Raw genomic sequence first — 12,012 nt, 5'->3', positions numbered from 1 at the left:
CTTGCTTCCTTTTGGTAAACATGACCAAATTTAAAAAAAAAGGGGGGGTTTGTCTCCTCCTTTGCTTCCAACTATGCAAACATTTTTCTGCTTGTTTCTTAGATTTAGAAATTCCTTTCTCCCCCTAGAAGACTCTATAATGACTGGAAAACTAGTGACATCACAAGGGACTGAAAGCTGAGCAACTTTGAAGGGAAGAGATTTTTATTCAAACTGTTTGAAACTTAGGTTTTGGTTTGTGTGTCTGAACACCTGTGTAATGCCGGTGTTGAACAAATACTTGGGAGACAGGATGGCTTTGTTTAGGATTCAGCATCCCCCTCATCCCCTCAGTTAAGGTATGAGAGGTCCACGTACACTAAGAAGTCTTCCAACAAATCAGACTTAACATTCTTGATGTTTCTAATGTAAAAAAACAGGAGAAATGGCACAAGAAACAAAATTACAATGCTGGCTAAATGATTGTTTATATTAAAATGGAGGATATTCCTTTATGACTGAATCTGTGTGGACTGGAATTTTGGATAGTCCCTGTATATAGGAGGAAGGAATACAGCTCCTTTTAAGCTCTAAGAAGGAACAGTCTGTCCCAGTCTCTCATCTAACCTGTCTAGATTGATAGAGTTCTGATTTTTCTTTGCTTTACCCTTAGGTTTTCCCTTCATTGCTGAGCCAAACTTTGTACACCTGCTTCTGCTCCAGTTTTCCAAGATCCTGGTTCAATACACATGAGTTCAAGTCCCAGCTCTGCAATGTGCTGTCAGAGTGGATGGCAGGTGAGAGGGTCTTTTCTTCCCGCTTAAAAGGCAATACGTGCAGGTCATATTCAGCCAAATGGAGGAGAATACTTTCCAGCCTTTCAAACTGCCTTCCTTCCCTGGCCTTAATAAAAATGTCTCTAGCCCCCCTTCCATCCTGTGGTACTAAGGAACAAAAAGAATAGAGAGGAACATAAGGATAGAACTGAGTGAATAATTGACTTTTTGGTTCAGAGAGCAGACCAAAAGAATCAGAAAAAATGCTCTGTTCAGTTCTGAAAATGTTCAGAAGTTGTCAGCAAATGTGAAAAGTCTTTGTCAGACTAGCAAACTGCGTGTCCATGTCCAAAATTTTTAGCCCAGTGATTAGGGTGTTTGCCTGGAATATGGGAGACCCAGGTTTGAATCCCCACTCTGGAGCAGGGACTTGAACTCAGATTTCTCCTCTCCCAGGTAAGCATTGTAACCACCAGGCTGGTTTAAACTGTGTTGCTCTCAGTCTCCTGTGGAAGCAGTTTCACTTTCTATAAATACTTAAATATTCACTGGGCCAAAGAGAGAGTGAATGAGGACCAGGGCTGCCTGGAGGGTATGGGGGATGACAATTTGCTCCAGGCCCCCATTTGAGGGCTCTTAAACTGTGTTGGGTTGTAGCCTGGTCTGTGGGGTCACAGTGCCACTCAGGTTTGGTCTGGCAGCCCCTCTATCATGAGGGAAAAGTGGTCAGGCAGAATGGTACTGTGATCCTGTGCGCCATGTCACCATGCCCAGAGTGGGGAGCTGGGCCCAGCCCATTGGGACAGGAGCCGTCACTGTGGGGTGAGCTCGCTCTTCAGACCTCCCCGCTCTCCCGCCGGGGCTTCCCCTTAGTGGTAATTGTTTTGGAAGAGTGTGGTTTTGGATTTTGCCCTGGATCCCCCAAAATCTCTGTGTGGCCCTGGTGACAAAAACTCTATAACCTGGTAATTAAAGCCCTTCTTGGGAGGTATGAGATGTGGATTCATATCTTCTCTCTGCCTGATTCAGAGGAGGGATTTGAATCCATATCTCCTAGCTGCTGGCCTGGAAAAAGTTTTTCTCTGTCAAAACTGAGTCAAATTCATGAATAGTTTCAGGTTGACCAAAACTTCATTTTTTGGTGAATAAACTGTTAATCTAAAAAATTTCACCCAGCTCTAAATATGGGACCCTGGCACACAATTTCCTGATCTCTGGGAGAAATTCCTGGTCATCCTTTGTCCATCATCTTGCTCACCTTGGTGGCCTGCAGCAAACATAAAATCAATTCCTGGGAGTCAGGCGTTCTGGGTGGGATGTTTTCTTCCTGGAGTTCATGCCTCTTTGATAGACAGGAGATAAAAGTCCAGTGGACATTTTCAGCCTCTGAAGCAATGAATACTCCCTGCAAACTGGGTTTTCACTTTGCTCTTACCACCCCCTTCTTCCTCAGTTTATCCCACTTCTATATGTCTCTTCATTCTGCTCTCTGTCTCATTCTCACCTTCATTATCACTCTCTCTTTCTGTTACTTTGATTGTCTCTTATATTCTCCTCTCAAGTGAAATAATAATTTTAATATTAGTCTCAATCATAGTATGAACATAGGATTGGGAGCAAGCAACTCCTGAATTCTATGTCCAGTCCCGGGGCAGATTTCCTCTGATGTCTTGGTCAATTACCAGTTTTCTGCCTTGGCATCTCCATCCGTATAATGTGGATGATAGAGCATCTTCTGGGGCATTGTGAGGTTTAGTTAATGTTAGTTGCAACTCTGAAGATGAAAAGTGCCAAACTGTATTCTCTCTTTCTGTTACTACTTCTTTTGCTGTTTCTCTCTTCTTCATTTCCAGTCTCTCTCACTATTTCTCATTTACCCTCCCCCTTAGGGACACTGCCTGTCCCAGGGAGCTACAGTAGCTGGGACTACTCCCACCTGGAACCAGAGAGATTTAGGAGGGAAGACTTGCTGTCAACAAAGGGAAAGCAGAGGACAGGTAAGAGCACTGACGATAGCTTCACCCCATGTTTCTGCTGAGCTAAACAGGGGGTCGGTGTCCAAACCAGGCATCCACTGTTCCATACAAGATGCCTTGTCTTTGCAGGACCAACAAACAGCTGTGCTGTGGAACTAGAAAAATGGCATAGCATGAGTCAGATGCCTGGCTTCATGCTGATATATTGTATCTGAATGATGTATTCGTGAGCTGCCCTTTTGTCAGAGAGAACTGATAAATACTCATTTGCAAACAGAGCATCCTGGCTAAAGAACTTTTGAATGATTGGCGATGACCTGTCCTAAGCAGGGATAAGTGCTCTTTGCCAGCATGCAGATTTGCATTCAATTCTCTGTTTGTCTCTTATTCTTTATTTCATCAGGCAACGGGAGAGCTGCAGGGACCAGGCTTGGTTCTATAGGAGTAATACTCTGCACTGCCGTGGGGGAGACCTGGCTTCGTTCCCTGTCCTAGGTTCTCATTCCTCTCTGGGTCAGCGAGGGATGCAAGTGCTGGAGGGAAGCAGGGAGCACATTATGTTACTCATCAGTACCCACTCTGGCCAGCTTAGAAGTGGTTTTGACAGATCCCAAAGGGGATCCCATCCGAGGTCATGACATGTGTGATTGCAACAAGGGTGGTGCATTTAATAGGGATGGAGGAAAATATTCATCATTCGATAAGGAACACAAAGGACCTTACCAAATACAGACTGTAAATACAGGGACAGAATCAAGGTCTCATTCAGTGACTGCATTGAGTCGCAAGTAAACAGAGTTTTGTAGAGAGTGTTCTCTCGAGCAGGGCTTGGTCCTAGGTCACAGATTTTAAAATGATGAGCAATATGTATCACTGTTTTTTCCCAGAATCCTCTGTCCCCTTTGCTTCCTCAAAGGCTTCTGGCAACCCAGAAAAGACTCCTCAGCCATCCATTCAACCATACAAGGTAAAGAGCATCTTGTTCATGAAGACATGCAACAAGGCAAGGGAGGATGTCATAGAAACAGAGACATTTGAGACTGAAATGATCCATTTCACATCTCTTCACCTTTCCCCTTTCTCCTGCTAGTGCAGATTTGTTCCCTCTTCTTTTGTCCAATTGGCTGTTAAATGACTTGGGAGAAGGGACTTTCCCCTCACCATTTGGAAAGGTTTCCTAACAGCCATCTATTTTTTTATCTTTGCTCATCTTCGTCCCATTACTCTGAGTTATGTTTTTTGTAAACACTTTGTACAATTCCTCTGCTATCTTTGGATTTACACTCAGAGGGAATCCTTTACTAGCTAACCTTAGACCTTGATAATCATTACCCATAGTCTTATTCCCTGAGCCAAGGAAGAATCTTTCCAAGAAACAAAGAAGTCAGAGAGGCAGGGGGGACAGACAGGCATGTTTGGTTTAGACACCTGTTTCAAGTGCTTGAATATTAGTAAGATTCACAAAATCTGAATACAGTAGAATTCCTATTTTCCAAAATATTTGGGGATTGAGGAGTTCATAAAATTGAATATCTCAAAATTACAGTAGGTATGGTGAATAAGTTGCAGTATGGTGTACCGCATTCCTTTCCTCTTCTTCAAACTACTGCAAAGCAATTTCCAATGCACTGAAGGAATTGGAACACGAAGGGATGTTAACTTATTCTTTACTGACATCACTTTTGTTTAAATGATTTCTTTTCCTTTCAGAAAAAATGGTTCATATAACTGATTGTTCATAAGACTAGTGTTCATAAAATTGAGGTTCTACTGTATTACAGGTGAAAGTGTACCATGATTAGAAACTCATATTGAAACAGCAAGGGAGCTCTTCAATGAAAAGATGTAGTGCAAGTGAAATGTGAGCACTCCATCTATAACTGTGAATTTGAGTGTCTGGTTAAATGATAAGATAGATATTGTTTTTGCATTGCTGCATTGCAGCAAATAACTTTTCTTGGTGCTTAAAAGTGTTTTTAAAATGTTTTAAATAGCCACAATGGTAGGCACTGACCCAAGTGATATGGCTGTACTCATCTCAAAAGTAGAAAGAGACCGAAGTCAGTGTGTCTGCAGATTTAATTTTGTTACACAAAAAGGGAGATGAAGCAGCGTGAATTATTTTTATGGATAAACGTACAATCACTTCTCACTATTTATTTGTTAATTCACTAATAATCTAGCACATTGCTTGTGTTCCAAGTTTAACCAGCTAGCAACAGTAACTTATTATTTATGGATTTTATGGCGTGTCAGCATGCTCTGTCTTCCTCTGTTTTGTACAAGGCCTTATCTTCTAAGTTAGAACATATGAGAATTCTACATGCAAAGAAAGTGCAAGATCAAGTTCATAAAACACAAGGATCAAGATTTTCAAAATTAAGAGCCTATAGCTAGTCTCCTAAATCCATATTTAAGTACCTAAATAAATAGTCAGATTTCAAAAGCGCTGCACACCTAGCATGTCCTTTGGTATTAATGGGAACTGTTAAGTGCTCCGATTTTGAAACTCTCGCTCCTTCTTTTTGAGTCTAAGGTATGGCTCCTGTTTTTGAAAATCTTGGGCCAAGTGACCAGATGATGGACTGATGTAAAAGCAGTAATGTCTGTACTTAGATAAAAGGTGACCAGTATCTTAGAAATGCTATAGATAAAATAGTTATCTTAGATTAGATATCAGAGTAGGTATCTTTTTGTTGCTTATAAATACATTTCTTTCTTTGATAGATTAAGGAATACAGGACATAGGACTGGAAGAGACATCCTGGGTCATCGAGTCCAGTCTTCTGTTACTGTGGCACTCCTGTCATATAATCCCATTCATAAACTTGCCAAGCTCCATTTTAAAATTAGTTAGATTTTTTGCACCCACGCTTGTTATCGGGAGGCTGTTCCATATCCTCAGTCCTCTGAGAGTTAGAAACCTTCTAATTTCCAGCCTAAGGTTAACACTGATTTCCTGCGCATATTAACACGGATGAGCTTTGCAGAATAGCAGCGTTTTAGGAGGGAGGAAAAGGTGGTCATTTGGTGCACAAGAAGCAGGGAAGGTGTTCTGTGTATAAGGTCTTGTCTACACTTGAAATGCTGTGCTGCTGTAGTGCTGCAGCATTGACACTACTTACACTGGTGGGAGGGGTTCTCCTGTCACTGTAGTTAATCCATCTGCCCAAGAAGCGGTAGCTAGGTTAACGGAATAATTCTTAATTTGACCTAGCACTGTCTACACTGGGGGTTACATCGGTTTAACTATATCTCTCAGGGGTGCGGATATTTCATAGAAGATGAAGATAAGAGTGGAGAAAAAAGTACAAAAGAGGTATTGAGAAGCATGGCATGGAAAGAGCACAGGCAGTGGGAGGCCGGTATTAAGTGAGATGTGGGCAGGGGCTGAATTTTGCAGAAGTCTTGAATGAAAGGTTGAGAAAACTGAACTTGATATAGAAGTCAGTGATTGTGAAGAGCTTCAAAGTGGGGAGTGACATGATTGGAGCAGCATATTTTGCTCATGTACAGTGGGAGTAAATTAGGTTCCAGCTGACCTTTACTGTATTGTAAAGGATGTGTGTTGGGGAAAGAGGGAGGAGGGAATGGATGATCAGTATTGAGGTCTGCCTGTTCCTTAGTAAATGGTGTTAGAAAAATAAACACAATTAGGAGAAAAACAGATTTTTGTCTTTGAAATCCACCATATGGGATATACTAACCAAACATTTCCTTAGGGAAGAATACACTTCCCTTCCTCCCCCACCCCCAACAAAGGCTTTTATTCCCTTCTATAAAACATGTACATGAGGGCTGGGTCTTGCTCATCTCTATATTTTTTTATTGAGAGTGTCTGCTTTCAAATGTTTTTAGACAGTTATATCAAACCCCCTCCATCTCCCTAGATCAAGCTGAATATAGCCAATTGTATTTTGTTCTTTTAATATAAGTAAAGCAGTCCTTCCAGTCCCCAGATCACCTTTATTGTTCTTTGGATCAATGTGTGAGCTGGAAGAAGCTTTGAGTACATCATGATATCCATTTTATCCAAGTGGATTGCATATTCACAGATCTAGTCTGACCTCTTGTGTAACACAGGCCACAGAACTTCCCCCAAATAATTCCGAGAGCAGATCTTTTAAGAAAAATGTCCAACCTTGATTTAAAAATGGCCAGTGACGGAGAATCCGCCATGGCTCTTGGTAAATTGTTCCAGTGGTTAATTACTCTCACTGTTAAAAATTTATGCCTTATTGTCAGTCTGAATTTGTCTAGCCCAAGCAGGACCTATTGGTCGCAGCCCAGCCTAGGTCTTGCCTCTGGAGAAAAAGTATTTCCCTCACCCATACTGCTCTGTTGCTGGAGGGTGGCAAAGGGATATCATGATTCATGGAGGAGCTATGAGGTGAAGGGATTTCTAGAGATTCAGTAAGTTACAAAACCCAGTCACCTCTAGATGTATGCTGTAGATCTCCGGGCCAGCAGGATGGAAGCTGGGAAAGAATGCTAGTTTGTTGCTCTTGAGCAAACTTGAATTGACAGCCTTTGAAGGAAGCCATTTCCAGACATTCTGCAGCCAGAGCCAGATGGCTTCAGAAGGCTGGAGCATTTTAGGAAGTGTTCCCATCAGTCACTTTTCATTACACAGAGAATTCAGCAGCTGTCTTAGCTATCTACCAACCCACATAGTTACATTCTACCAACCTAAAATTTCTCCTGTAGTTTCAATTTAAGAGGTTATTTTTTATTTCCTTTCGTATGACTCTACTATGTAGCGTTGCTGATAGAGACAATATTTCTCCTCAAAGGCAGTTATGTATCAGTGGGGGGCAAACAACATTTTTCAGGGGGATAGAGACTATTAAAGCACTAATCCTATCAACATGATGTATGAGTCCATTAAACTTTTTTCCTTCCTTTCCTTCTTTCTTGGTCCCAGAAACGCATGTCTTTGAGCCAAACTGTCAACAAGCACCAACCTGATCAAACAAGCCTGGACCTCGGCTCCAAGGAAGTTGTACATGCATCTATGTCCTTTAGAGGTAAAGGATTGGGAAGAAAGATGAAACCTTCTTTGATTTATTCAGACTTTCTAAGGACTAGCTGTTTCATGCTCCCCTTGCAATGTAATAGGTGTGTGTTCCCCATATGACAAGTAGGAGTGGGTTTGTTTACCCCACTGATTTCTACTGATCAGAATATATCAGAGCTGCTTGTATGTGTGTGAGCTTTCTTTCTGTGGTTGAATTAGTGCCATTGCTTCTTTTGGGATGGATTTATGGTGTGCATGTGTGTATCACTGCCTCCTCCTACTTCTACTGAATCAGTCACATCTTTATTCCTCTACTATATTGATTTAAGAGAAGTATGATAACAACTGAATGGTGAGGAGATATCTTACAGCTGATGTTTCTTTCTTGCCACAGGCATCAACCCTCATACCATGCCACATGATTTGCAGCCTGAAAAGCATGACCTGAAAAGTGCTTGGAAGCAGCCCCAACACACATTTGAAACAAGGCGGCTAAAGATCGCCCCACTCCATAGAGAGGTAATGCTGTGCGTCGAGACGGGATGGGAGAAATTGTGACAGACTGAGTAAGCGTTTCCTCTCCTCTGGTATGGCACACATCTACTGGTGCCTGTCCCATGCTGTTAACACCAAAATATCCTCGGAACTCCAGAAAGGAATCCTCACCAGCTGCCCCATGTACTTGATTTTAGTACAGCTTTTGACACAGTTCCACTTGACAGTCTCATAAGCAAACTAGGGAAATACGATCCTGATGAAATTACTGCAAGGTGGGTGCGCAACTGGTTGACAGATTTTACTCAAAGAGTAGTTATCAGTGGTTCACTGTCAAAGTGGGAGGATTTCAGAGTAGCAGCCGTGTTAGTCTGTATTCGCAAAAAGAAAAGGAGTACTAGTGGCACCTTAGAGACTAACCAATTTATTTGAGCATAAGCTTTTGTGAGCTACAGCTCACTTCATCGGATGCATTCAGTGGAAAATGGGAGGAGGCATCTAGTGGGGTCACACAGGGGTCAGTCCTGGATCTGGTACTATTTAATATTTTCATGAATGACTTGGATAATGAAGTGAAGAATATGCTTATAAAATTTGCAGATGACACCAAGATGGGTGAAGTTGCAAGAATTTTGGAGGACAGGATTACAATTCAAAATGTCCTTGACAAATTGGAGAACTGGTCTGAAATCAACAAGGTGAAATTCAATAAAAACAAGTACTACACTTAGGAAGGAAAAATCAAAATCCCATCCATAAAATGGGGATTAATCGGCTAGGCGGCAGTACTGCTGAAAAGGATTTGGGGATCATAGTGGATCACAAATTGAATATGAGTCAGCAATCTGATGCAGTTGCAAAAAAGGCTAATATTCCCAGGTGTATTAACAGGAGTGTTGTATATAAGACACGAGAGTTAATGGTCTCACGCTACTCAGCATTAGTGAGGCCTCAACAGGAGTACTGTGTCCATTTCTGGGCACCATGCTTTAGGAAAGATGTGGACAGTTGGACAGAGTCCAGAGGAGAGCAACAAAAATCGTAACAGGTTTAGAAAACCTGACCTGGGGGAAAGGTTAAAAAAAATTACTGGGCATGTTTAGTCTTGAGAAAAGGAGACTGAGGAGGGACCCGATAACAGTCTTCCAATATGTCAAGGGCTGTTACAAAAAGGCCGGTGACCATTTGTTCCCCATGTCCACTGAAGGAAGAACATGAAGTAATAGGCTTAATCTGCAGCAAGGGAGATTTAGTTTTGATATTAGGAAAAGCTTTCTAACTAGAAGGATAGTTAAGCTCTGGAACAGTTTTCAAAGGGAGGTTACAGAATCTCCATCACTGGAGATTTTTAAGAACAGGCTGGACAAACACCTTTAGCACTGGTCTAGGTTTACTTGGTCCTGCCTCAGTGTAGAGGGCTGGGCTTGATGACTTCTTGATGACTTGATGACTGAGGTCACGTGCAGCCCTATATTTCTATGATTCTGTGGTTGTCGTGGTGGATTTGCCCTAGCTAATACAGACAAATACTTGCTTTCCCAGTGCACATCCACATACCCTCCCTCTACAGCCTGTGTAAGTAAGTCCTCAGTCTTCTGCCACAGAAGACTGTATGGGAAGCCCTTATTCCCTCCTTCAACTCCCTCCCCTGGGAGCATGTACTATTACAGAGCTTAAATAAATTCCCAACACATTTGAATTATTTTAGAGCACAACTTCTCTACTATAGCACTCTGGGTTTATTTTCATTTTCTTGTTCAGGTCAAGATAATATTGAAGTCAGTGGTTGTGGATTCTCCCACAACCAGCTTCCCTTACCACTTTCCCTTTGATGCTTTTAATCTTTCTCACACCCAGTCTAACAACAGATGGTTGGATTCACAGTTCTTCCATTCCTAACACAGCAACCTTTCACAGCCAGTTTGCCATTGCTGCAGTAGCACTGTGATGGCTGGGAATCAGAATGTACTTATATATTGAAATGTTCAATTAGAACCACCTCCCAGTAGTGCCCATAATATTTAATACAAGTACATAGCCCATATTCATAACTTCACATACAAAATTGATACACACATACAGACAGCATAATCATAACCAGCAAATTACAACCTTTTCATAGACACCTTACTTGACCTTTTTGTACAAGATTTGGTGCAACTATACAAGCTTGGTTGCAACAATGATCTATACGGTCACAGTTCATGTCAATAATGTCATAGGGGGTGGGAAAAATGAGGGAGGGGGGTGAGGGGAAGAGACAGTGGAGAAGGAAGGGGGTGGTATAGGGCAGGGGGAGGTGAATGTGGGAGTGAGGGGAGGAGGATGGAGAAGAAAAGGGAATGGGGAACTGTGGGGGGAAGTGGGAGCCTGGCATGCATTTTCCCCTCAGCAGCAGCTGGGGCTCCCCCATTAAGCAGGCCCATCGACTCCTCACTCTGAGAAGCCCTACCCTTCTACACCTGGACCCCTCTGATGAGCCCCCCACATCCAGACCCCCAACCCACTGATCCCCAACCAGCTGCACCTGGATCCCCACCCCATCAAGCCCCACTCCCAGACCCCCCCCCCGAGCCCCAACCACCTTCACATGGATCCCTTCCAGAGTCCATTGCCCTGCACCCGGAACCCCCAATGAGCCCTGTGCATCCAGATCTCCCACTGAGCTGCCCACATCCAGATTGCCCCACACAGAAACCTCTCACCCCACACCTGGATCCTCCCACAATAAGCCCCTCCACACTTGGATCCTGCTGGGCTAAACCTGCCCAACCACTCCTGGTGCACCTGGTACAGAGGGGCAGGGCCCCAGGGTTTTTCTGGGGCAGGCCCAGCCCTTGCACTGTGTCAGGGTCAGATGCAGCCTCACCTCCGAGTCCCTATACTGGAGGAGGTGGCGGCTTCAGGGTGATCTCCCACCTCAGTGTAGTCAGGTGCCTATATGGACAGGTTTCACTGCATTTCCAATGGCTATATATTTGGGGATTATTTTATCTTTCACTCAGAATATGAATCATTAGGGATATTACATGCCTTATTCTTTGGACTTCGTTTTGATATAATTAATAGCCTTTTTTCCTTTGTTTCTTCCCCTCTCCAGTCACACCCAGCTTGTCAGGGCCCTGACTTTACTTGGCATCTCTTTAACATCAATGGACACAGCCCACTAATTCAGCACTTCCTCCAGAGCTATAATGTTGAACCACAGTCTGGACAAGACATCTTGATTCACAGGAGGGAGATCTGCAAGCCTATACCATATCCTTATGATCAACTCAGAGAAATCAGAGATGGAAAAATCTTGTTAGGTTACGTTCTATCCATTCCCCACGAGTGCAGAATTATTCCTTACAGCATATTATTGAATTTTTTCTGGGTTCAATAGTAAATATCTCAAGCTTTAGGGCTTCCCCCCTTCCATTGAGAAACTATTCCACAAGCTAACAAACCTCATACTTTGTGTTTCCTGAAAGCCAGCCTGAATTAATCACCACTCATTTTCATCCAACTAGTTCTATCTTCTGACCACCTAACACAATTGTCTCCCTCTTTATGTTTGTACCCTTCATATTATTGTAAATGAGTGACATCCCTTTCTTATACCCCTAGACATTGCTTAGCCAAGTTATACATATTTAGTTATTTTAATCTCTCTTCATAAATTAGTCCTAGCCCCTTTATCACGTTTATAATGCCCTCTTATACGCTTCAGCGAGGAAAACAGAGAAAGGTCAGAGTTCGCTTACTCTCCTTCCCCAGTCGGTGGATT

At 42.7% G+C, this 12,012-nt stretch overlaps 1 protein-coding gene across 7 annotated transcripts in view; it reads left to right on the top strand.

The window, feature by feature from the left end:
* FAM227A (family with sequence similarity 227 member A) overlaps nucleotides 1-12,012 on the top strand; it is a 47,373-nt gene that overhangs the window by 31,093 nt on the left and 4,268 nt on the right. For 6 of the 7 annotated variants that reach the window (XM_073326452.1, XM_073326445.1, XM_073326458.1 and 3 more), the window contains 6 exons: nucleotides 653-776; nucleotides 2,645-2,752; nucleotides 3,619-3,698; nucleotides 7,656-7,758; nucleotides 8,143-8,267; nucleotides 11,344-11,501. In XM_073326452.1, coding sequence (XP_073182553.1) covers nucleotides 653-776; nucleotides 2,645-2,752; nucleotides 3,619-3,698; nucleotides 7,656-7,758; nucleotides 8,143-8,267; nucleotides 11,344-11,501 — 698 coding nt within the window. Of the gene's footprint in view, nucleotides 1-652; nucleotides 777-2,644; nucleotides 2,753-3,618; nucleotides 3,699-7,655; nucleotides 7,759-8,142; nucleotides 8,268-8,843; nucleotides 8,942-11,343; nucleotides 11,505-12,012 lie in introns of those variants that run through there. The other variant, XM_073326474.1, reaches the window with a different exon arrangement.

This window comes from Lepidochelys kempii, chromosome 1, assembly GCF_965140265.1.
Source record: "Lepidochelys kempii isolate rLepKem1 chromosome 1, rLepKem1.hap2, whole genome shotgun sequence".
Classification (NCBI taxonomy): domain Eukaryota; kingdom Metazoa; phylum Chordata; order Testudines; family Cheloniidae; genus Lepidochelys; species Lepidochelys kempii.
Note: the sequence above shows the minus strand (reverse complement) of the source record. Positions and strands in the feature narration are given on the sequence as shown.